This window comes from Branchiostoma lanceolatum, chromosome 6 (assembly GCF_035083965.1).
Source record: "Branchiostoma lanceolatum isolate klBraLanc5 chromosome 6, klBraLanc5.hap2, whole genome shotgun sequence".
Classification (NCBI taxonomy): domain Eukaryota; kingdom Metazoa; phylum Chordata; class Leptocardii; order Amphioxiformes; family Branchiostomatidae; genus Branchiostoma; species Branchiostoma lanceolatum.
This window is the reverse complement of record NC_089727.1, coordinates 4,695,871-4,721,323: the sequence shown is the minus strand read 5'-3', so window position 1 is coordinate 4,721,323 and position 25,453 is coordinate 4,695,871. Positions and strand designations below refer to the sequence as shown.

Genomic DNA, 25,453 nt, shown 5'->3' with positions numbered 1-25,453 from the left:
AACAAGTAATATACATCTGTGAATACTAGTACATCAGCTTTGACAAGGTTGTTTCTTCACCTGTCATCAATATTTGGATGTTATTAGACATTGGTATGATACCCAAAAAAAGTTGTAGTATATCATGTATTTGAGCTCCATGAATGCTATAGCATTGTACTCCTTTCATCTTTTCTAACACAAGCATGCATGTAATTTCCAGGGAGAAGTATGCCATCCTGTTTGAGGAGCCCATCCTCCTGACTGCTAACAACTGGTATGTGGGCTGGGCCAGGGTCTCAGGGCCCAGCAGTGACTGTGGAGCCAGTGGACAGACCATGGTCACTACAGATGACCAGTAAGTGTACAGAAAGATTATACACTGTGTAGTGTCAAGAAAAATGTAAATTATAATCTCATATATATATATAATCTCATATAATCTCATAGCATAGTAAAAGGTAGTTGTTTAACAAATCGTCTAAAGGACAAACCATGGTCACTACAGATGACCAGTAAGTGTACAGAATATAAAACATATACACTGTGTAATGTCAAGAAAAATGTAAATTCTAATCTCATAGCATAGTAGTAAAAGGTAGTTGTTTAACAAATCGTCCAAAGGACAAACCATGGTCGCTACAGATGAGTAAGTAAATGTAGAAAATATCAAAAATGTACGCTATGTAAAATGTGAATTTCGATCTTGTAGATTTTAGTACTGAAAAGTAGCTCACTGTTAAACAAATTGTCCATGAGCCATATGTAAAGGCGTGTTATGTCTCTATGATTAGTTCTGAAACAGTAACGTTGAGAGCCACTTCTCTTAATGGCATGGGTAGCCAGAGGCCATGTATGAAATACACGAAACATTATTGATTATGACTAGTGGCACAAGTCCAGCATGAGTCTACAGTGTATTGTATTTCTTCAAAAATTCAGGGTGGTGTTCCAGTTCAAGAGTTCCAGAAAGTCCAATAATGGCACAGATGTCAACGCTGGCCAGATTCCTCAACTGTTATACAGGTGGGGCTTGCATGCTGAATTGCGTTGTCTTGATTTAACCACACACACAAGTACCAATATTAGATTTTGAATATAGCTGTTGTTAGCTGTAACGCTCTGGAAATCGTAAAATGTATGAAGTACAGCAGAGTCTCAACGATCCCTCCTTTAAAGGATGACATTGCCAGCTTGAACAGGACTACTTCATTTTGCATTTTGATAGTCGAAAGGGTCATGTCTGAATACAGTATACTGCCCTTGTGGACACAATATCAGAATGGCCACTAAATAATGATTTTCACTTTGATCACAAAGTAATTTTAAATTTTATATTTTGCAGACTTCCAACACTGGATTCCAACTGCAGTAATGGCGTGAAATGCCAGATGGAGCCTGTGCACATCCTTTCCAGGGATTTCTCTAGATCTGTTTCACCTGTAAGTTGCTAACGATTACATAAAAGCCCTTAACCCTTAATGTTGTTACATCATATATGAAGTAGTTGCTTTTTCCTCTGACAGACATGCCCGAAAAACAGGTATTGTTGTTTAAAGTTTTTGCTGCCATGTTATAAGCGTTATGTATTATCCATTGAAGTATTAATACTTACATTCATAACACTACAAAAAAAGTACAATTTGCAACACTTGCCTGTGGAATATATAAGATGGTTATGCATGTACATTTGTACATGTCACGTACTTGTATGTGGCAGTGATTTTGCACCATATCACTAGTATACAGAACCTACATGTATTACCATACAATGCATTGAGTCTTCCAGGCTATGAGAGTGTGTCAGAGAAACTTACGCTGTGCTTCACAAAATTCTCTGTATTCTCTGTTTCAGAGCTGTTTTGAGTCCCTACTTGACCTTCTGAGGTGGAGTTGGGCGACCTTCAAACTGGGCGTAGAGGAGCTGCAGGGGTTGAAGGGCGTCCACTTCACGGCGGCGCTACTGGACCTGGACAGACTGGTGTTCGTCAGTACGGCCTGCATGAGATTACTCAGGAGGTACATCAGCGAGGTCTACCCCAACGGACGTAAGTCTGAACAAAAGACTATTCTGTTGTCTGTTGTTTTACATAACTTTCCGTACATAATAATACATAGTACCTGTCCAACTTGAATTTGATTTGCCCCTATTTTACCAAGTGCGATGAGAGACTGATAAGAGCACCTGTCCCCCAGGGTTGTTTTTCTTAAAGAAAATCTGATTCTGAACAGGCTTTCCCAATGTTTAGTCAGGTTCATATTAAATTGTTTTCGGAAGCAGATGACTTGTTTTTGTAAAAGTGAAAAAAAGATCAGTGAAACATGTCTCACATGTATATGAAATGTCCTTTTCCTGTTTGCTTGTACCTTGTGTAAACTATGTATCATTTGTCAGAAGTGGTTGTGTTTTCTATACATTGGTAATGATTGTTTTTTTGTTCCTTCCAGCCCTCAGCAAGAAAACCCCAGCCGAGTCTGCCAGGCTATCAGAATGTGTCGGTGAAACGCGCGCCGTGCTCCGCAAAATTCTCTGCGAAGAAAACATGTTTCACCTCCCCCAGCCCTCCCCCTCCCACACCCCCAGCCGGCGGGAGTCCTCGCACGACTCGTGCAAACGTCTGGTAAACCGCGTGCTCGAGGAATGCCATCACACCTTCACGTGCTGCTTCCACGCGTTCTATCCCACGGCCAGCCTGAAATGGGTGTGTCTGTGCGACCTACTGGGACTGTTGGAACCGGTGAGACCTTACTCTCCTGTGGAAAGACGCCTCGTATGTAGCCCCTTTAGGTTTCTACTCTCTGTCTCGTCTGACTGCATGCTTGTTGCATGCAGAGTGGCTGTGATCTTGTATGTGGCTGTTGCATCGTGGTAAATGTGTATGTGCATGCAAGAAACACACACTGTACTTTGCAAAATATGTGTCTGTCCATTTCTGTCATTAACCTTCTCCCTGCTGTATGAGGTATTGCATTGCTTTTGGGATAAGACAGCAGGGAGAATGATTGTAAAAAGCATATACACGTATATAGCTAACAGCCTGCTTCCATATACAATGTACCAGGGCTGTCTCCAGCTTTCAATTTTTTTCCGTCCCACTCATTGTTTGGGAGCCCATGTTTTGAATTTTTTCGTTGTTAAATTCGTCATTTTAAGCTTCAAACATTACAAAGATACCTTTTCATCAATTCTAAGTCATAAAGTTCAGAATTCGGGACGGAAGGGGTGAATTTTTTCCCGTCCCAACAAGCAAATTTCTGTCCAGGGACGTAGGGACGGGTCCTAAAGCCGGGGTCACAATTCATGCGAGCGTCAGCCGACTTTGTAGATTGCCTGAAGCTCGCCGAATTTCAAAATCGACCAAGCGTCGACCGTATTTTCCAATGAAAATCTCGGGCGACGTCCGTCGAACACTAAAAACTAAAAATCCCCCATGAGATGGTACCATCTCTTGGACATGGACGAAGTCAGTATCAACTAACCTGGTAAAAGGCCAATATTTGGATCAAATTTTATTTCTAAAAATCGCCCGAAGCCCGCGTAATCGACAGGACGTCGGCCATACTTCGGTCTAAAATGCACGTTTGAAGCTCGCCAACACGTCAGCCGAGCTGAATTTCTTATTTGTGACGGGGGCTTTAAGACAGCCCTGCAATGTATGTACATTTGTATATGTGTAGCGTCCCCGGATCAGTGAAAGGAAGGTTTATGACATTTGGAGTGGCAGATATTTGCATGACTTTGTTCACATTTGAGGCAATGCCTGCTTGATGCAAGAAGTAAACAGCATTGTACATGTATGTTGTAAAAATATTGATTAATCCTAGTATAATTGTGTGTTGACAACTGACACTACAAGTCACATGCACTGTCATGGACCAAACTGCCAATGTTTTCCTTTACACAACCACTTAGATTATCTGTTTGTCAGCTGTTAACCCAATCTCAAAACTAATGTTTCTTGTGCTCGTGCCTTCTGTTCTGTATCAATCTGTTCTGACCTCTAAACCTGAATGTCTTTCTTCAAGACAGTATGTACTTATTGTTGGATTTGCCATAAGGCAGACATGCATGAGCATATTGCAAGCTTTTCAATACTCATGCATGCATGCATGAGACTGCTGTCATTTATAATCCAATAGTAATTAGAAAGTTACATGTAATGTAGAGGAGACACCATGCATGCATGCCAGCTTATACAATGTAGTGACAAATCTAGAAATAAAACTGCCATTGCTGTTGCTGGAATCATGGGTATGCAATATGTAAATAAAATTGAATTGAAATTAAGCACTATTGGTGAATTTAAATGTTTCAGCCATCATTATCATTGAAACAAGGATACCTACAAACCTTGTTGCCAAAAAAATACAGCTTTGTAATGCATCCAGAATTCACCAAGCATGTTTAGTGCATGACTTGCACTCCTGAGGTTGCCAAGACCTTAACCTGCATTGAGAGCTGCGGTCAATGTCATTCCAGGGTTCTGAGCAGAACGAGGGAATCGGTCGGCTTCTGTCAGCCGTCATGGCGGCGCTGTGTCACCCGACGGTGAAGCTGACGTCCCTGCTGCCCATCATGAAGGAGAGCGAGTCGGACCCGCAGCTCCCCTCCACCGCCAACAGTCCTGACGAGAACAACTCCAACAGCAGTCCAACCACGCCTGTAACCAGGGACAACGTCAGGTTCCCCATCCTGGTACAACACATGGAGCACAGGTCACAGGTCAGTCCCATCTTAGTACAACACATGGAGCACAGGTCAGAGGTCAGTCCCATCCTAGTACAACACATGGAGCACAGGTCACAGGTCAGTCCCATCCTAGTACAACACATGGAGCACAGGTCACAGGTCAGTCCCATCTTAGTACAACACATGGAGCACAGGTCAGTCCCATCTCAGTACAGCACATGGAGCACAGGTCACAGGTCAGTCCCATCTTAGTACAACACATGGAGCACAAGTCACAGGTCAGTCCCATCTTAGTACAACACATGGAGCACAGGTCACAGGTCAGTCCTATCCTAGTACATGTACAACACATGGAGCACAGGTCACAGGTCAGTCTTGAGCAACAGCTCACCAGCTCTAGGACTGTCAAGCAATGGCATTCAAAATGTGCATAAAATGAGTCAATTGCAGCAGCATGTATTTAAAACTTTGATCAAAAGAGATATTTAGAAAAAAAAGAAAAATGCCTTTATTTTAAAGCATCCCTCCCATCCCATTATATAAGTGCTCCTCAGGTGCCCATGGGCCCCATCTTCTGACATACCCGGGACATGTAACGTTACCAAATACATGTAAATGCATTACTCAAGATGAATACAAATTTCCATTTTTACATTCTATATGTACTGTACACTGCATGTTAGCCTGCTTGGTATTTTCAAAACTGCATTGTGTCCAGCACTGTTTTCCAATTTTGTAGTAATGTTTGATCTGTAACGGAACTGTGCCATCCTGTTTTGTGCAGTTTAAAAGTCATAGTATTTATAGACTGACTGACAGAGACTGAGTAATGTTTGACATGTTTGTATTCTTTGATAGTTGGAGGGTGCTGGAACTGGACACTGCACCTTTAAGGAGGTTCTGGACAAACTCTTGGCTATCGTAGTTGTTCCAGTCAGGATACAGCTCAGTGGGGTAAGGATTTTTTCTAAAGATGTCATTGAAGACTTCAATTTACTTGACAATTGTAATTTGCTAAATACTTTCTCCTTGCCAAATACTTGACATTTGTAGGTGTTCAGTCACCTTAATTAAAGCTGTAGTGTTGTGACTGTCTGTTAAACCCAAGTGTAACAACAAATGAATTTTTGCAGGACAGTATATTCTGCCATTTAGACATTTTGAGCAAACCTGTTGTGGGTTGGTTTTGTATGATTTCGAGTTCCTACATGTAGCTTGTGTTTTGTTCATTGTCTGATGTTAGGAGATTGTACAGGTTGTCATAAACAGGGAAACATGAGATATCACAACATTCCCTTTGTAATGATCTGTTTTCACATCGTTCCCTGTGTCCCCAGGAGGAAGTGAACTACTCGGATGCCCTGGTGTGCAACACCTGTGCCCTGCTGGCCGCCATTGTGGGGGAACTGGCCACTGCTGCAACAGGCTCAGAGGTAAAGGTCAATCATCAATACCTCTTTATGCTAGGATCACATTTCCAAGCTGGGGCCTGGCCGGGCACCTTGTGGGAACGAAAACTATGATATGAAAGAGAAGAAAACACACAAAACTTTTTTTTAAATTGCTCTTTACCATACGTTTTGTATATTCTTGATGTGCATGCTTTATTTTTTGTTTTCTCAAACAGCCCGGTCGACCCTACCATTATACACTCATGTTACTATCTGTAAAATTCTGTGCCTCTTAGCTGTCCCCAACTGCTGTATGAGCACTTAAGCAGCCTCCACTAGGCCATCTTAAGGGGTAATGGAGAGTAGAATTTGGCACACATAGGAGAGTGAGCCCGTGGTAAGGGTAACATTTCCCATCTCACAGGCAATTGAAACCCTATGGTGGCCAAACTTCCCTGGCAAACTATTCTTCCTATTACCTGGTAGAAACATCACAAAGCTGAAATCATTTTATCGATATTGCTTGAGATCACTTCTTTGTTCAGTACAACTGTGCCATTTATACCAAAATATGAAAATATCTGAATCTCACAATTTAATGATTTCCCATCCTTCCAGAATGAGATCCAAAGGTCCACCATGCCCGTCTCGTGCACGCCGTCACGGTTTGCGCGGGTGAGCCAGGGGAAGAGCTGGAACACGGGCAACGGGTCACCTGACGCCGTCTGCTTCAGCGTGGACAAGCCAGGGGTGGTCGTCGTCGGGGCCATGCTGTACGGGGGAGGGGGGCAACACGACTATGAACTGGAGCTGCTAGATTCTAGTGAGGTATGCAGGAATGATGAATCTGTTGTGATAGATGTCCCTGTTGTGGACAAGCTAATGTATTGGCAATACCTATACCTATTAAGTAGAAAACATCCAATTGATTACTGGTTGGACATTGTGATGATTTGAGATAATCATGATACAAAGTTCTGAATGGGCACTTTAAACACTGACGATTGCCTAACCATGTACAAGAGTGGTAGAAGATGGAAGATTACTACTGCAGTCTTTATGGTAGAGTAATGTTCAACTATTTGTGTTAGCTCATCAAATCAGTGAGTATGTTTCGATTTATGATGTAACATCCTACTTGCAGTCTGATCACTGCATGTATGAATGAAGGTTTATTGTTATGTCTTGTAATAAGGTCACACAGCCCATATGGGCTTATAATCAGTAGAATACAAAGATTATTTGACATTTAAACCAGCATGATAACTAAATAGAATTAGGCAGAGGTTACGTAGTAAACAGTAAAAGATAGTAAATCAAGGAATGACTACTTTAAGTACAGTTACAACGCTGAGTAAACTTAATGAGTGATTCCGTGCCTTTTGTTCCAGAGTGACATTGGGGATGGTTCCCACACCCAGAGGTGGACGACCTTGGAATTGGTGAAGGGCACGTACTACCCAGAAGACTGTGTGAATGATGCAGCTGAGGTCAAATTCGAACGACCAATTCCAATCAAGGTCAGTCAGCAGCTGCATCTAGTACCCAGATTTGTGCTCCAAGTAGCGAGATTTAGATAGCCGTGTTTAACACTTTCATTAATATTGATTATGGTCCTGTCAAGCTGCATTCTCTATCTGATCACATTCCTTCCCAAAGTTCTGCCTTTTCCATATATCAAAATGTGGGGTATGGAATAGATAGCGCTGATTGATACGTAACTGTGAAGTCCAGATGGGGACGCACTTATCAATCCCCATTCTGCCTGTCCAGGAGGGTGTGAAATACGCGGTGAGGGTGAGAAATCATGGCGGCAGGACGGCCAACGGAGATGGAGGCCTGCCAACGGTGAAAAATCCGGACGGCGTGACCTTCACCTTCAGCTCCTGTTCCCTCAGCAGCAACGGAACCAACCAGACCAGGGGACAGATCCCCAACATTCTCTACTACAGGTCAGGAGATACATGTACAAGTGCAAATAAATAGTCTCATTTAAACAGTACTCTATATCTGAAGGACAGATCCCCAACATTCTCTACTACAGGTCAGGAGATACAAATGTAGTGTTTCTTCTTGTGTAAACTACTCTATAGCTGAAGGCAGATGCCCAACATTCTCTACTACAGGTCAGGAGATACAAATGTAGTGTTTCTTCTTGTGTAAACTACTCTATAGCTGAAGGCAGATGCCCAACATTCTCTACTACAGGTCAGGAGATACAAATGTAGTGTTTCTTCTTGTGTAAACTACTCTATAGCTGAAGGCAGATGCCCAACATTCTCTACTACAGGTCAGGACATACAAATGTAGTGTTTCTCCTTGTGTAAACTACTCTATAGCTGAAGGTAGATCCCCAACATTCTCTACTACAGGTCAGGAGATACAAATGTAGTGTTTCTTCTTGTGTAAACTACTCTATAGCTGAAGGCAGATCCCCAACATTCTCTACTACAGGTCAGGAGATACAAATGTAGTGTTTCTCCTTGTATAAACTACTCTATATAGCTGAAGGCAGATCCCCAACATTCTCTACTACAGGAGATACAAGTGCAGTGTTTCTACTGCCATTGTGCAAAGAAGATTGTGTACCCCAAAAAGTCCTGAAGTTTAATATCTGTTGAAGGAAATCTAGTCTACAGCTCAATGAAACATTTCGAGCTTTTTACGAGTGACTACCATCGCATACAATTACATTGTGATCAAGAGGAAATCTCAAAGTACACAGTGGAAAAGGACTATGAAGAAAGTTTAGATAAAAAGTATGCCCATCTTGTATATTAGACAGGTTACAAGAGAAATGCTCTCTGCTCACAATAGGAGAACTGAAAGTTTTTTTGTGTATTTCCTGTAGAACGGTGAGATTTGAGCTTTTTACGAGTGACTACCATCCCATAAAATTACATTGTAATCAAGAGGAAATCCCAAAGTACACAGTGGAAAAGGACAATGAAGAAAGTTTAGATAAAAAAGTATGCCCATCATGTATATTAGACAGGTTACAAGAGAAATGATCTCTGCTCACAATAGGAGAACTGAAAGTTTTTTTGTGTATTTCCTGTAGAACGGTGAGATTTGATCTTTTTACGAGTGACTACCATCCCATACAATTACATTGTAATCAAGAGGAAATCCCAAAGTACACAGTGAAAAGGACAATAAAGAAAGTTTAGATAAAAAGTATGCCCATCTTGTATATTAGATAGGTTACAAGAGAAATGCTCTCTGCTCACAGTAGGAGAACTGAAAGGTTTTCTTGTGTGTTTGCTGTAGAACACCACAGGAGGGTGAGGCCCATGCAGCCCAAAGCAGTCGGCTGATGGCAGAGTCCCACTCCAGGAGAACGGTGCTGTCTGTGGCCACAGCAGTGCTCAAGTCTGCCACAGACATCCTCAGGAGAGCTCTGGTCACACCTGGTAAGGACACACACATCTTGTCTTACAGTGCAATCATATTCTTGCTAGGTTACCGTGCGATTTTGATGTTGGAGAATTTTCAGGCCGGCCGTGACAGATGCAACAGAACCAGGGCTGTCTCTAGGACCCGTCCCCTCATCCTGGGATGGAAATTTGCTTGTTGTGACTGATAAAAAAAATTTCCTGGTCATCCAAAAATCGGAACTTCATAACTTATAATTGATGAAAATTTATTTTTTGCAAGCTTTAAATGATAGAAAGTAACAATGAAAATTAACAACATGGGCTCCCAAATAATGAGTGTGATGAAAAAACATTTAAAGCAAATGACAGCCCTGAACAGAACAGAGCTGGCCACTGTCCTAATGTGATAAGCATGGTGATCAGGGTTTATTGCTTACTTTCCATGCCATTGGCAGATGTTATAGATGATGACCTGTTCCATCTTAATCCTATTTGTCAATACACTGAATGCCTAGTGTATAGTGTGTAGTGGTCCATGACATTGTTAATCTTTGTGTAGGTATAGAGTCCATCCTCACTGGACTGAATACTATTTTTTATCAAGCATTTTTTTTAAATTCACATTCATTTATTGAGCATTAGACAAGAAGCATATATGCTTATGAAGGTCTTCTGCTCATAAAATACAGGTGACTGTCAAAAATAACAAAAGGAACTAATAATTACAACGTAACGTATAACTCAGGTTAACAGCAAATAACAAACTAAGTCAACATCATAACATGAAAATAACAGTAATACAGCAAAAGGAATTAATAGTTATAAAGGTTACATATTAGTCTAAGAAATGGTACATGTAGTTTGGAGTTGCATATAAACTTTGTCTCTCATTGCTATGACAGAAATGGAGGTGATGGAGGTGCTTGGATCTGCCCACGTCCTGTCATCCCTGCTGCCCCTCCTACTGGCCAACCTGGGACCAGTGGCATCTTCAGATCCCAGGGTAAGGGACATGGCTCTAGTTTGATAACACTGTGATAACCTTTACATTGTTTACATTAAATGATGTATTACCAGTATAGTTGTTGTTGTTGTCCTTGTTTAACATCCATTAGATCGCTAGACGTGGTCTCTTGGTGCTGGGTTTCACTTGCTTCAGTTACGAGTCAATTGTCTCTCTAGGCATTACGAGTCAATTGTCTCTCTGTGCTTGTATGTTGCTGGAAGTGTTGCTAGGAGAGTGCATGAAGTCTGTGCAAACTCTCAATGTACCGGGAGAAGCAGAACACCTCTCCTTGGTGCTGAATGTTGGGTTTCATAGCAATTTCCATTCAGGAAATGTGTCACCTTCCTCAGGCACACTTGGCACTGCATTCTTCACACTGCAGTAGCAACACCTAGCTGCAATGTAGAACCGGTTAAGTATTGCCCTGAGGAAGGTGAAAGACAGTCACTAAAAAGTCAGCTAGGTAATAACTCTTTGGTTGTGTAGAAAGGGTAAAGGAGATGGCTCTACCCTGATAACAATGTCTTGATTTTCATACTGTATGCATTAAATGGTGCATTATATCCAAAGCAATTCATGTGATATCAGTAATCAGTAGTGTCATGTCCCTGCAGCTCAGTTGGTAGTGTCTTCACAGTTGAGCCTCCTGGTTCCAATTAGTTGGTAACTGGGAGACCCCGGTTCGAATCCGGGAAGGGATCCTAGTTGGAGCTGCACCGTCTTTTGGGAGAGACGTAAAATGGGGGTCTCTTGTTCAAGGAGGTGCCTCGAGCACGTTACAACAGCCCCATCACTCAGATGGGTACCTACTGGCTGTGATAATACAACATGGTGAAATACCTCTCCTTGGTGCTGAATGTTGGGTTTTGTTGCAATTTCCATTAGGTAAATGTGTCACCTTCCTCAGTCACACTTGGCACTGCATTCTTCACACTGCAGCAGTAACACCTTGCTGCAGTGCAAGGTAGATTCAGTTAGTATTATTGCCCTGAGGAAGGTGACAGACAGTCACCGATACCTTGGCAAGGTATTAACACATTGGCTGTATATGAAGAATTTTGTTAACCAGATGATGTACTTGTCGTACAATGCTAGACTTTCTTCCAATACTAAGGTATACACAGATCAAATTTTTTGTCGCCTTCTTCAGGATCAATCATCATCATCAGTCCACATGCTTACACACCCTCGGGGTTATTCCCTTCAGGGACCAATCACTTCCGAACGTAAAGTCGCAAGAGGTGATGTACTTAACATCATCTATACCATGTTTTTCAGACCTCAGTCCAGGTGCTATCCCTTGTCCAGGATGTCCTGCCTGCAGTGGCCTCCCTCAACCAGAGATACGCCCCGCCCCCTCCCGTCCTCAACCAGTCGGCTCAGTCCATCGAGGCAACGTTGTTGGAGGGGAACACCAACACCACGTCTGCCCACTACGCCATGGTGGAGAGTGAACATCCATACAAGCCTGCTACTGTGGCACACTACAAGGTGGAGACATTTCTGCTTTATGGGCTGAAGATACCAAGTGATTTATGTGATGCCTTTTGAGGCAAAGCATCTCTCCTTGGTGCTGAATTTGTGGTTTTATTGAAATGTCCATTCATGTTGTGATACTCTCAACATGTTTACCAACAGTTTGGATTGCATACCACAATTTTGAATGTTGTTTGTTACTTCATAGCTTGAATACCAAACAGAGTCATATTCATAAGGGACTAGGAGACATTTTTGCTTCTATTGAATTACTAGGTAGTTGGAGGACATCTTCCTTTTCTATCTAATATAGACATATACATCTGTCCCTTATAATTCTACAACATAACATCTCCTTGAGTCTGTGTTGATCGGGCATCAGAAGGTTGACGGCTGAGACACAACGATTTACCGGTTTTGAACATTTATTCAAAGAGTCTTCATTAGAATCTCCTTAAGTCTGTGTCACTGTTTTCTTCACAACATTGCTGTTTTTCTGATTGTATATCTTGAATAAAATCATGAAAGAAACACTCGGGTTTATTTCTTGGTGCTGAATCCCTGGCTGTTGTTAGAGGTTCTGACTGTTTGATTTTGTCTATCCCCCACTAGATCTCCTTCCCCAGCAGTGTGAAGTGGATGGCTGTAGAGTTTGACCCCCAGTGCGGGACGGCCCAGCCTGAGGACAGCCTGCAGCTGTACATCCCTGGGCGGCACTACAGGAAGGGTGCAGTCTGGGAGGACAGCCCTCAGGCCAGCGGCTGGTGGCCGGTGCTGAAGAAATTCCACGGGATCGACACATGGCCGAATGGAGCAGTCGTTCTCCCAGGTACGAATTCTGTCTTTGTTACATCAATGAAGGTTAGACACACAATAGCAACTGGATAGATTTTGTAAGCGGTCACTGATGAAAGGTAGTGGATACTACGTACCTGAAAACTGATGACAGTTTATGAAGTCTATCCAGTGTCTTGAGTAAGTTTTGTATTGTCTTTTTTGGATTGTGCCATTTTATTTGGTCTTGAGTAAGTTAGTTTATTGACGTTGAAAGCTAACAGCCTCTTCGGTTTGTCTCGTATTCATCAAGTGATGCATTATACACATCCAGTGACTTTGCTGTAATCTACTAAGATTACTATAAATTATGGCAAACACACTACACCCTACATGTACAATCTAAGATTACAGTATCTATAAGAAATTCTGACATCTTGAGAAACAACTGAATGAAGAGCTGATAGCTTCCTGATTGTAATGTTTTGCTCCATCTAAAGTGTACTAATCTTCCTCTTACATCCCTGCAGGAAATGAAGTAGCCTTTTCTCTAGAGACTGCCTCAGACTACATGAAGGATGAGAAGTTGTGTTTCTTTGGCTTCAAGTGTTCTGTAGTGGGATATGAGTGGTGCTCAACAACAGAAGAGGTAAGTAGCTCAGTAGACTTGAGTCTTAAGCAATACCTTACTGTACACTCCAGAAAGCAACTTGAGACAAACTTTCAAATGTAATATTAGACTATTTACCAACAATTTAATGTCTACAACTAGATATTATATTAAGACTACTTCTTGACATTTCGAGTGACATCCATCACTCTTCTTCAGAAAATACATGAGATGTTAATGGAAAAACCAGTTGAACACATTAAAGTCTATTCATTCTATTGAAGCTGAAGAAGAGTGAATGATGTCACTGGTCACCGGAAATAATCTCCAAATCTTATCCAGTTGTAGAGATTGAATTATCTTTAAATCTTGTTTATCTGGATATCTAACCATTATCAATGTACCTAACGTAATGCTCGTATACAATATGTTTTCAGGTGCTGGTGCAGTTGGAGAAGGAGCTATCGTACCTGGGTGCCATGTGCGCCACCATGCTGATGAGGAAGGACCTGCAGCTGCCCGCCGTGTCCAGTACTGAGGCTGAGGAGGACATGGACTCTCTGGAGGAGGGGGCACAACTGGTGGGTGATTTTGATTTGATTTTATTAGAATTTCAACGGTGCAATACATGTGGAACACAGGCAGCTATTGCTGGTGTCGTGACCCACACATAATACATGTATACCTGTTTTTACACCTGAGTGGAGTGAGGAAAGTCATGTAAAGTGCCTTTTTTCCAAGGGCACAAGATCGGTGGTGTCAGGGGAATTTGAACCCGGGACCACTGGGTTCTGGGCCGAAACCCTGCCCCCACTAAAATTTCTCTAAAACATCCTTGTTGCAGCCTTTACGCTGAACTGTCAGGTCTTTTTACATTTCAGCACACAACATTATGACAGAACAAATTGTCATATTCAAAAATATTATAAACATTATTCTACTAAAATATGATGAAAAGAGTTACAGTTAGGCTTATGGAGATGTTTACAGGACAAAGGTAAAATGTGGACCTCTTTAACATTAATTGTACACTGTTAGATACATGTACCTATAACATGATGTCCTTACATCTAAAGCATTGAATTGAACATCTTTCACTTGACATTACATAGAGCCTCCACAATCGTGGTATAACAAAGATAAAGTCACACAATCATGTGCATAAGATCAAAGTGTGTTTCACAATCAACACCCTATAGGATCATTGATGTACTTAACTACAGCTAAAGAGTGACTGTCCTGCGTCAGTTTTATCTACTTTTCTTGTTATACAAGTATGGTTGACCTCTGATATCTCCCTCTCTAGGTATTTGGTGCCCACTCCACACTGTTAGGGAAGGGTTTTGCGCTGGTGTGCCCTCCCACGGTGCACCAGGCTCTGGAAAGAACCCTACTGTTACACAAGTATGGTTCAACTCTGATATCTCCTCTCCAGGTGTTCGATGCCCACTCCACCCTGTTAGGGAAGGGCTTTGCGCTGGTGTGTCCTCCCACGGTGCACCAGGCTCTGGAGGGGACCCTGCTGCTCAGCACACAGTCCAACGAGCGGGCCTTCCTCAAGGACTTCATCGTCTGCACCCCTGGCACCAGCGGGGGCAGGTTTGCAAGGTTGGTAACTTACAAGTTAAAGTTAAAATCCTCCCACACTATAAGGTGTATAGGGCGGTGCCCATCCCTGTTTCGTAGCCATTGGCCACACTGTGGTGCAATCATTGCAGCAGGGGGCTAGTCCACTGGCAGTGGAGTGTGTTTAACTTCCATACTGTTTCAGAAGTATGTACCATGTTTATAAAGTCTTTGGTATGACTCAATGCGCCTCTTGTCCAGACGGATCCTACCTGGGCGCGAACTCGGGCCTTCTGGTTCCAAGTAATTAGAACCAGATGTGGTAAGTAAGAGAAGCGCAGACCACTACACCATAGGGACACCCCGGTAACTTACACATCTAAAGTAAAATAATTTTTAACTTTCCGAAATTTTTCTCTCAATGTATTTTGTAAGTTATCTTAGGTCTATACGTACTCATTGTCTCCATCCATTTCCAGTTTGGATTACTTTACTTAATCTCAGTATCTGTATCTGTATCTATATGCATGTAGCTGGTACAACCGCCATAAGGCGTAACACACCAGTATATGTAACATGATTTAGCGTAATCTATTTCGCAGCTATTTCTAATGATCATCTATCTGTACAAAAGTCCATCTAGAGGTTGGCAAGTATATAACATGTGCCCACCATAGCAACATCTATACAAAACAAAGCACCGCAATCACACAATGTATGTGTACTTGTCAGATGGCTCCAGCCTGACTCCTATGTGGATGCCAAGTTGACGGAGGTGGTCTTCAGTAAGGATGAGTTGAAGTGTAACTGGCCCACCATGATTGTCATCCGCACCCTGGATCAGTATGGTGACCCTGTCAATGTGCCTAGCCTGAAGGTAAGCTGTGTGTGGAGTTTCCTTTTACAAGTATATCATATGCATTGCGGCACAGGTATGTACATGTATCATATAATGCAGAATGTAGTGTTCTTCTTGTTTTGTTTTTCCTACCTTTATTCCTAACAATGCAATAGATGTGTATGTTAATTTGAAGTCTTATGGAAACCTACCAACTAGACTAAATTTGTAGGAAGAAAACACAGCTGAAATTCTAGAGGCAGCAGAGAAGGTCTCGTGTTGGTTGTGGCTCCGTAGGGGGAATTGTGGAAGTGAGCCGCTTAGACACATGTCGGGGATGGATCAACCTTGACAAGTTTTGCCCGGGTGAGGGTGTTTGGTAATTACAGACCCAAAACTTCTAGTAACCCCAGGATCATCACTGATGATATGTCCTTGTAGCACTGTACAGTGTATTCTAGAGGAAAAATATCTCCCAAACTCAGTCAAGACAAGGGTTCATCTAAAGAGGGGAACAGGGGCGTAGGGGCCCCATGCCCTGACCATGTGCCCCATTACCCTGGGGAGCAGATTCTCTGACAAGCATAACATTCTAATTGACCAGGGATGCTTCTAGATCACATGTGGCCACGGTCTTTATCTGTGACCTGTCTAACAGTAGTTTTGCCCCTCAGGAAGCCAAAGAATGCCCCATTTTAACTTAAAACTCCACACCATCCCCCACTTGAAGAAACAAACAAAACTTGGTTGCTCCGCTCCCTTGTAATTCTTTTCTTGAAAAACCCTGCAAGATACTGAGTACGTTTAATTCCCTCCCAGGTTGAAGCACGCGCAGCACCCCTGGGCAGAAATGGCGTGGACAGGAAGGTGCGTAGAACCGTGGTGACAGAGGGGAAGTGGTTTGGTGGGGTGGACGCTCCCAAACTGGACGTATCTTATGAGGCAACTATACTGAAGGACAACATGTCGTATGTGGCTATCACCATGATGAAGGTAAGAATCTTTTATACTTTGTTGTTCTTTATTCAGCATAAGTAAAATTTGTCTTCATATATCTTATATCATATATACACCTACCAATGCTTTGCAGACGTTACTGGTGGATCATTCTACAATTTCTAGGCTCATCATTCCCATGATAAAAGCGGCGACAATGATGATGATGATGATTCCCATGATAAGGCATATGTGATACATGTATTTCTGGAGCTTTACTGTTCTGACAATTAACATATCCTCCTCTACAGGCATATGAAGATTACTCCTTTGAAGAGTTGAGATTTGCCTCCCCTCCTGTAAGAAGGTAGGTGAAGGCTATATTGTATTTACATTTCTGTTAGTCCTTTCTTTAAGTAAACATAGACACAGCGCTGGCATTCTGTTTGAAACTTATCAATCAAATGAACTTAAATATTATATCATAGATATATGTTTTGCTTGCTATTAGTCTTAAGAAGATGTAAACTAGATTGTTAGAAACAAAGGGAAAACATACTTGCAACGTGCATGTAGATGTTCTTCCCTGCAATGTAAAATGCTGGTAGATAAACATAAAAAAAACATGCAAATCTGGAAATACAGAATACTAGTGCCTGCTTTGCATGTAAGCACTTCTTTAAAGCAGAGGTTTGACATTTTTATATTTCAATGTTTTATTATTCCAGACCAAGTGAGAACATGTTGGTGCGTGCCAACAATGACGGCACGTACAGCGCCAACTGGACCCCCACCATGAGTGGCTGGTACACCCTGCACATCACTGTGGATGGCCAGGAGATAGGTGAGCCTCTTTTTTTTTTTTTCTAATCAATTCATCAGAGCCTGATGTTGCCATCGATTTACGAAGAAAGGCGGCCCAATTGTTACTGTAGCAGCTTCTCTTCACCCTAGGCCAGAAACATCAATGCTCAAGACAAGCATGACTTCACTGACCAATTAGGAGAAGCAGGGGTTACGAAGGCTGCTCGGGAAATTCCCTACCCCATTTAGACCGGAACGTTTTGATCCACTCACACCGGGGCATGCCCCTACTCTTTTTCGAACTTTTTAGTTTTGTACAGATGTGTTTGAAATGTATCTTATATCTGTATAGAGGCATGAAAATTGAAGCAATACACTTGATTTTTAAGATGAAAAATGCATTAATTCTAAATGTATTAAGAACCTTTCAGTGCAGTGCCAAGTGTGACTGAGGAAGTTGGCACTTTTACTGAATGGAAATTACAATAAAACCCAACATTCAGCACCGAGGACAGACGTTTTGTTCAAAGACATCACATGAATGACTTTGGATGTAATGCAGCATTTAATGACAACTTCTTTTTATTTCAGGAGAGGTACATGAGCTTGAAGTGGGAGAACCACCACAAGGAGTCACACCTCCATCTTTGGCAAACCAGGCCAGGCCTCACCAACCAAGCAAGGTACTGAAGGGAATTTCAGTGAAAATGAACACTGTGTTTTTGTTTTCTATCGTTGTACTTAAGGCCACACCAATTTAATTTCTAAAGACTTAGTTAACAGATTTTTTAAAATTTAATTTTAGCACAAGGACATCATTAAAACAGAAGGCTGGGGTGAAAACTTGCACCTGACCCTGTTCACTCCCTGAAACTGTGTGCACCAAAGTACAAACTTTCCTCTGCGATTCTATTTCCATGTTGATTTTCCAATCTAGCATTTTTTTTAAATCCGTTAACCAAGAAATTAAATTGGTGTGGCCTTGAATTTGAATGATTTTATATTAATTATTACAATCTTCTTTGAGCTAGCAGAAAGCATGCCACATACTTTGACCCTTGTTAAAAATTCACCAAATACAAGAAGTGGCTTCTTTCTGCTGCAGGTGCGAAAGTTCGTTACCCAGCAGAGCAAAGGTCTACGAGTCAGGAGCACACCATCACTACAGAGTGAGCAAATCGGAGCCGTGGCCCCAAATGGCACCATCACCTTCATAGACGAGGTTTGATAATCTTTAACATCTGATTGAACTTGCTGTAAATGATGTACGCTTATTGTAAAGTGATTTCTCTGCTGATGCTTAGCTTGATGTGGAAGAGTGCTGTGGTGTGTCGTGGAATGAAACTTTGCTCCCTTGAACTGTCAAAATTGCATGAGTGCATGAATTCATAATATAAAAGATACTCAACCAACTGGATACGTTTTGTAAACGATCAGATATTACAGTTATAGCATCCGCTATCTTTTGTCAGTGACTGTGACTGACTGCAGCCGCTGAAGAAAGATAGTTGATGCTACCTAAAACATCTGATTTCTGACCATTTTCAAAACATATCCAGTTGCATGAGTAACTTTTGCATTGTGTACCTTATTACCTGGATGTCTAACCTTCATCAACGAGTGCATGCATGAATTGTTTTGGTCAGAAAAAGGAACTAACATGTGTGCCTCCTTAGGTCCACAATACTGATGGAGTTTGGCTGAGGCTGGACTATACCTCGCTCAAGCAGTGGTGCCCCATTAACGGCAACAGTGAAGCCTGGTGCCTGGCTTTCAACCAGCACCTGGGCAAGAACTTGCTTGTGCCTGTTGAGGTATGCCACTGGAATATTGATCTTTGCTTTGCCACATCACAAAATCTCTGCTATGCTGTATCACAAAAAAACTAACACCTATTATGTTAAGTTTCTAAATGCTGTTCATTGGAAATGTTTATAGGAAATATAGTTCTTTTACATGTTACTTTTAATTAATTTACCGTAGTTTATAGTTCTAGATTGGAAAACAGAAAAGTTGTATGCTCACTACAATGTTAGCAGTATTGTGGCTGTAGTTGAGGAAATTACTTGATGCATTTTGCTTGGAAGTCACAGATTAGATATTTTTGTACCTTTTTATAGATTACTAATAGCCCACTCTCATACAATGTCAATGTACCTTGTACAAACTGATGGTATATTTGGGACAGTCATGCATGTACCGTACAAAAGTCAGCTGTCTTCTTACCAAAAATTGCTGGCATAGATCCTTGTCAGCGGTTGGTTCTGTCACCTGCTTAAAAATCCTACCACATCAAAATTGTACCAAGACCTACGACAAATGTGATCGCAGTGACGGTCTAAGTTACTCATTTTGTATGTAATATGTACAGAGCTTTAATTACACCCAAATGTGCTTCCTTCTGCCACTACAAAGCATTAACGCTAAGTAGTAGACTGTATTTTTTTCGCTATGCTGTGGCAGTAGATGAGACAATCACTGAATGAGTTTTGATTGGAAAGCACAGAATGCATAACGATTATATTATGGTTTAAATGTACAGAGCTGTAATTCTACATTTGTAAATGTGCTTTTCCTTCCCCCCCTACACAGGAGCCCAAGTCCATCATCGACGAGATCATCAAGGAGAGGATCGCCCGGAAGCTGCCCGAGCTGATGGAGAAGGTGCGGGGCCGGAAGGGTGGGCCAGGGATGTACCAAGTGGTGAAGTGTGGGGCCTCAGGCCACAATGTCAGGTGTCGGCCCAGTCTGAGGGCCACGCCTGTCGGCATGCTGGTGCTCGGTAACCAGTTGACGGCTACAGAAGAGGTTGGTCTTGGTGGTGGGGGTAGAAGAATGTACTGCCGGGTTTTAGTCCCGAGTGTAAAGAGAAAGAAAGGACGAAAGTGTTCCAAAAAAGTGTAAAAGCATTGATGAAGACACAAACATTCGGCGCTTTAATGTGCCAAGAACTGCACATTTGCTTCACAAGAATCGTAAAGAAAGGGGCATAGGAGACCCAGATGTCACAATATCAGATGTTGGCCTTTCTGAAAGCTACAATAATGCTAGTGATATCCTGGTACCCAGTAACAAACTGAGGTTTTGCAAATTGATGAAAATAACCATAAACATGGCCAGGTAGTAGCTTGTTAGCAATGCATTTATGCTTTAAGATGACATGCATAGCAAGGAGTAAAGAAAAAGCTACCTTTGTAGCACTTTTGGTCACTTGTATACTCCAGACAGCAGATATCTGTTAACTGTTTGTGTGATGATTGTAGAGCCCGAGTGTTGACATGCCTCAATACATGCCTTTTCAGACATGTAACTCTGACGGTACTTGGGTGCGGCTGTCCAAGCACAGCACGCAGCAGTACTGCGAGAGTGACGAGGGAGAAGCCTGGTCGCTGGCACGTGGGAAGAACGACATCACCTACCTCAAACACGAGTCCGAGCTCAGTAGCGAGAGGGAGGACAGCTTGGCGCTGTTCTCCCCCTCTCCCTTCTCTTCACCCTTCGGTTCCGGTCCCACGACTCCTTCAGCGAAGGGGTTCGACTTCAGGGGGGCTGAAGTCACTCCACCCAACTTCTGGTTCAGCCAGCCCACTGATAATGCTGCTGCAGCTGGTAGGTTTCTGTGATTTTGTGTTTATGATATTCTATCAGCTGTGAAAATTAATTTTCCTTTGACATGGCCAATGGCAAGGGTTATATGCACACATGGTAATTCCTTAGTGGATAGGAGTTGTGTTTTTTAAATATTTTTTTTTATTCAAGTAACCACTACCTTTCGTCAGTGGCTGGCATGAGTGGTGGATGCTATCTGCAATATCTGACCGTTTACAAAATCTATCCAGTTGCTTGTGTAACTTTTTGCATTGTGTATCTTATTACCTAGATGTCTATAGCTAACCTTCATCGACGTGTCTTAAAAGTGATGATTAATTATTTGCCCACATGTGTGTCCCACCCAGCATCCTCCCCATCAGTGTTTGACCCTGACCCAAAGCTGGAGGTGCTGGACATGTACGGTAACACAGCGGGAGCAGGGATCCCCCTGGCTCAGGCAGACAACGTACCTGCCTTCCCACCAGACCCCTTCGTGTTTGGGGCTGCTGTGGATCTAACAGGTCAGCTTACATCTCGATAATACTGTACATCTTGAAATGTTCTCAGTAGTTCTATATTGTCAGCTTTTGCATTGACGCCTACACCACAAAATCATGACATTGGGAACATGTTTCCATTGTATCACTTAGTACTTCATTGCAGAATCTTTTCAACCACAAACTTTAAACACCTTGAAGCCTCCATACCCATCCTACTGGAAAATTAAGTCCCTGTGAACATAGTGAATTTGTAGCAGAGATATACTGTGTGAAATTAAGCATGTCCTGTAGTATGTGGCATTGCAACTACATCAGATTCTTTTCATACTAATGAATTAAAGCACAATGATTCACCTGTCCACGACAACTTTATTTGCTGGTTTTGAGTTTTCTTGCAAACATGTGTCTTAACCTTGATGTTTCCCTCCCTCCTAGGTACCCCCAACTTCTACTTCTCTTCAGTACCCCCCACCAAGGAGAGGAAGCCATCCCCCTCCCCCACCCGAGACGGACTGCCATTGAAGAACAAACAAGGGGACAACATCGAAGAGCGGAGACCCAACCAAGGCATGAAGAGGGAGGGGGGTTCGTCTGATTCAGAGAAGGAGAACACCGTACCATCCTGTAGCAAAGAGAAGGGGGATGTCATTGTGGAATTAAAGGAAACTGCACCAGAAGTGATTAAGGCAGAGCCTGAGAAGAAACCTAGTAGGACTAGAAACTCTGGGATTCCCATCCCAAGGAAGGGAGCATCCCCTCCCAGGTCAAAGTCTGGCTCACCGTCCGATTCCCCCAAAGGTAGACCCAGCTCCCCGCTAGTAAAGTCTGAATCCTCTTCACCGAGACTCCAGAGAAAGGACAGGCATAGAGCGGATTCCGATTCCTCCAAGTCACCGGAAAAGCATGGCACGAGGGCTGATTCTCCAAAGTCTCGGCCGGAGCTGCCTCCTAAACCAGACCTCAGGAAGACCAGGGCGGAGGGACCCAAACACGGGATCATCAGCTCCCTCAAGTCTGATGCCACCGCCAGGAGTCGTTCAGAGTCACCTGTTGGGAAGATCCACAGGGAGGTGACTGTGGAGCTGAGGAGTCGTTCTAAGTCTCCTCGGGGAAGGTCCGGATCAGATCACCAGAAATCACACACAGACTCCTCCTCCCCTGTCAGGACTGGTTCGTTAAAAGGGAAAACAGATTTACCTAGAAGTAGGATAGAAGCTGTCAAGGCAAAAGCAGAAGCTCCCATCATTAGCACAGGTCCTCTTAGAAAGACAGAGGCCTCTTCAGTAGTGATAGATGGCAGGCACGAAGAGGTCCATGCTATGAAACAAGAAACAAAACTGTCCAGGAGAGCCCATTGCACTGTGCATGAGGTGGGAAAGGGAACAGAATGTACAGTTCATGTGTCAAGAATCCCATCTCCCAGATCCAGCCTTATAATTCCCAATAAGGAAAGAGTTTTGTCTCTGGAGGACTCCACGAGGCAGTCCAATGGAGAATCCCTCACCACCACCACGGTCAACACGTGCACCCCCGACACCCATGCCACAAAAACTGTCGAGACAGCTGACCATAACGCAAAACCTGCAAACGATGTCATTGTTCTTACAAAGGAGAGCAATGCTGTTGTAGAAAATGGACATCCTCCGAGCGGAGCAGATGGCACCGATGAGGCCGTTCGACCCGCCAGCGTAACCCCTCCACCGCCCATGAGCTATTCTCCCCCTGCAACTAGGAAAGCAACTCCCCCTCCAAATGACTCTGTCAAAGAACCTGTCAAGGGACAGTTCACTATAGGGATGGGGTCACCCAGAGAGGAGACTGAGAGGGTCTCCCCAAAACTGGGAAGGAAAGAAAGGACAGTGAGACACCTTCGAAACAAACGAGACCGTGCCATGTCACCTGTCCCCAAGGAAAAGCCATCTGTGGAAATACCTGAGAGCGCTAAGCCCAAGCTGTCCCTCTCACGAAAACCTGTCAAAGATGCGATCTCTCCCTCTGTGGCCGAGTGCATGAGGGCGGTGTTTGCTGCGTTCCTCTGGCACGAGGGGATTGTGCACGATGCGATGGCTTGCGCCTCCTTCCTAAAGTTTCACCCCAATCTCACAAAAGAAGCAAACTCAGGTCAGAGCAAGGAGCAAGTGTCGTCAGAGATGGAAGACTTCAGGGACCCTAGATTGAAAAATAGGCATTCCATGGAGCTGACTTCAGCTTTGAAGAAGCTAGCTGAAAGAGAGGCTCCCTCTAACATCAATGCATTAGTCAATCCTGAGCCATCCCCTAAGAGAGTAGCCGGCAAGGTCAACGACTCCAGGGGAGTGTCACCGAGTAAGGTGGCAAAGAGTTCGGAAGCGAAGAAGGAGCCTCAGCTTCCTCTAACTCTGCAGCACTTGGTTTCGTTTTGGGAAGAAGTGTCAGCGTTTGTTCTCAACATGGCAACACAGCAGGTGATCCTGCCCTCTCCTGCTGAGTTGGTGAAGAACAAGAAGGAACGAAAGGAACGGGAGAAGAAGAAGAAGAAAGACAAGTGGCCCCAGCAGCAGGGTAAACAACAACAACAACAGCAGCAGCAGCAACAACAACAACAGGGGAGAGGTAACCTGTTCGGCGAGGCTGCAGGAGCACCGTTTGTAGCTGCAGGGGAGAAGGACGCAGCGTGTGAGCTGTGTGGAGGGACCTTCCCCCACCCGGTCACGTACCACATGAAGCAGGCTCACCCTGGCTGTGGGAAGCACGCAGCAGGCATGGGGTATAACAGTGGGGGGAACTACTGTGGGGGGTGGGCTGGAAACTGCGGGGACGGAGGCGTAGGAGGGAGCAGCTGGTACCTGATGTGCGAGAAATGTAGGGACAAATATCTCAAGGAGAAAAAGGCGGCGCAGAAGGAGAAGGTCAAGAAGGCCAAGAAGAGAGTCATTCCGCTGAAGCCACCGAGAACAATGACGCCAATGGAGGCCCACAATATCATGAAGAACAACGCCCTCTTTCTGTTGAACTTTGGCAGTGCAATGGGACCACACATCCCGGCTCAGAGCCCCGTATCCAGGAGGCAGCTCTTGAGACACGAACTTCCGGTGGTATCTGAAGGTGACCTTGACCACGCCCACTTCCCCTCCGTCCCCTTCCTGTACCTACAGCAAATCGCCGCTCAACAGGGTCACGACCTCTGTCCCATGTCTTTCAACGACAACCTCTTCCGCGAGGAAAACCGGTTCCGGTCGGACTCGTTCGGAACCCCTCAGCGGACGATATCGATCACCCCCGACACCAGTCCTCACAAGGAAGAGGACCTGATGTTCGCCGGGCCCATGAGTGTAGATTCCAGCCCTGTTGGGGAGGGGCTGAGTCCACGGGTGCCATTCCAGCGGTCTATATCTATGCAAGGAACCATGCCTTCCTCGGAGGTGGAGATGGTGGACAGCAGTGGCATGGGGAGCCTGAAGCTACGATCGTCCCGGAGGAGAACTGTCAGTGGAAACTCGGGTAAGTTTGCCAACGAATGTCTATAATAGTCAGCAGAGTTTTGATGTTATTGTCTCAGAATCTAAATGCCTTTAAAGTTACTGCAGCAGCTGTATTTTTCATTATGTTACACCTGGGCTATGACAAGGTTGGATACGGGTGTTCTGGACAGGTCCATATTTTACAGTACCCCACAGGGTTCTACTTGTATCCCACGGTATTCCATAGAATAATTTGAACATTTGCATGTGCCGTGTGTGCCACCGTCGAAAATTCGAATACCAGATTCAGACAATGGAATTGATCTTCTATTCCCTTAGGCCATCGAGCAATCCAATTCACAGTTGGGTTGGTAGCTTGGGTTATACAGAATACACTACGTAGTATTCTTTATGTATTGTCAGTACCAAAGTAAGAGGTATTGAATGCATCTATTGTGTCACACAGAGAGTGGGA

General features: G+C 43.5%; 1 protein-coding gene across 1 annotated transcript in view; it reads left to right on the top strand.

Annotated features, from left to right (window-relative positions):
* LOC136437201 (E3 ubiquitin-protein ligase MYCBP2-like) overlaps window positions 1-25,453 on the top strand; it is a 160,770-nt gene that overhangs the window by 119,854 nt on the left and 15,463 nt on the right. Inside the window, exons 29-58 of the mRNA XM_066431682.1 lie at window positions 203-337; window positions 922-1,005; window positions 1,325-1,421; window positions 1,835-2,027; window positions 2,428-2,750; window positions 4,460-4,828; window positions 4,885-5,037; window positions 5,528-5,623; window positions 6,007-6,102; window positions 6,679-6,888; window positions 7,452-7,580; window positions 7,834-8,012; window positions 9,331-9,473; window positions 10,340-10,440; window positions 11,722-11,934; window positions 12,532-12,748; window positions 13,224-13,342; window positions 13,741-13,884; window positions 14,739-14,911; window positions 15,602-15,746; window positions 16,527-16,700; window positions 16,955-17,010; window positions 17,372-17,487; window positions 18,039-18,130; window positions 18,553-18,669; window positions 19,124-19,261; window positions 20,040-20,255; window positions 20,750-21,056; window positions 21,404-21,559; window positions 21,974-25,018. Of these exons, the coding sequence (XP_066287779.1) occupies window positions 203-337; window positions 922-1,005; window positions 1,325-1,421; window positions 1,835-2,027; window positions 2,428-2,750; window positions 4,460-4,828; window positions 4,885-5,037; window positions 5,528-5,623; window positions 6,007-6,102; window positions 6,679-6,888; window positions 7,452-7,580; window positions 7,834-8,012; window positions 9,331-9,473; window positions 10,340-10,440; window positions 11,722-11,934; window positions 12,532-12,748; window positions 13,224-13,342; window positions 13,741-13,884; window positions 14,739-14,911; window positions 15,602-15,746; window positions 16,527-16,700; window positions 16,955-17,010; window positions 17,372-17,487; window positions 18,039-18,130; window positions 18,553-18,669; window positions 19,124-19,261; window positions 20,040-20,255; window positions 20,750-21,056; window positions 21,404-21,559; window positions 21,974-25,018 (7,736 nt within the window). The remainder of the gene's footprint in view (window positions 1-202; window positions 338-921; window positions 1,006-1,324; window positions 1,422-1,834; window positions 2,028-2,427; window positions 2,751-4,459; window positions 4,829-4,884; window positions 5,038-5,527; window positions 5,624-6,006; window positions 6,103-6,678; window positions 6,889-7,451; window positions 7,581-7,833; window positions 8,013-9,330; window positions 9,474-10,339; window positions 10,441-11,721; window positions 11,935-12,531; window positions 12,749-13,223; window positions 13,343-13,740; window positions 13,885-14,738; window positions 14,912-15,601; window positions 15,747-16,526; window positions 16,701-16,954; window positions 17,011-17,371; window positions 17,488-18,038; window positions 18,131-18,552; window positions 18,670-19,123; window positions 19,262-20,039; window positions 20,256-20,749; window positions 21,057-21,403; window positions 21,560-21,973; window positions 25,019-25,453) is intronic.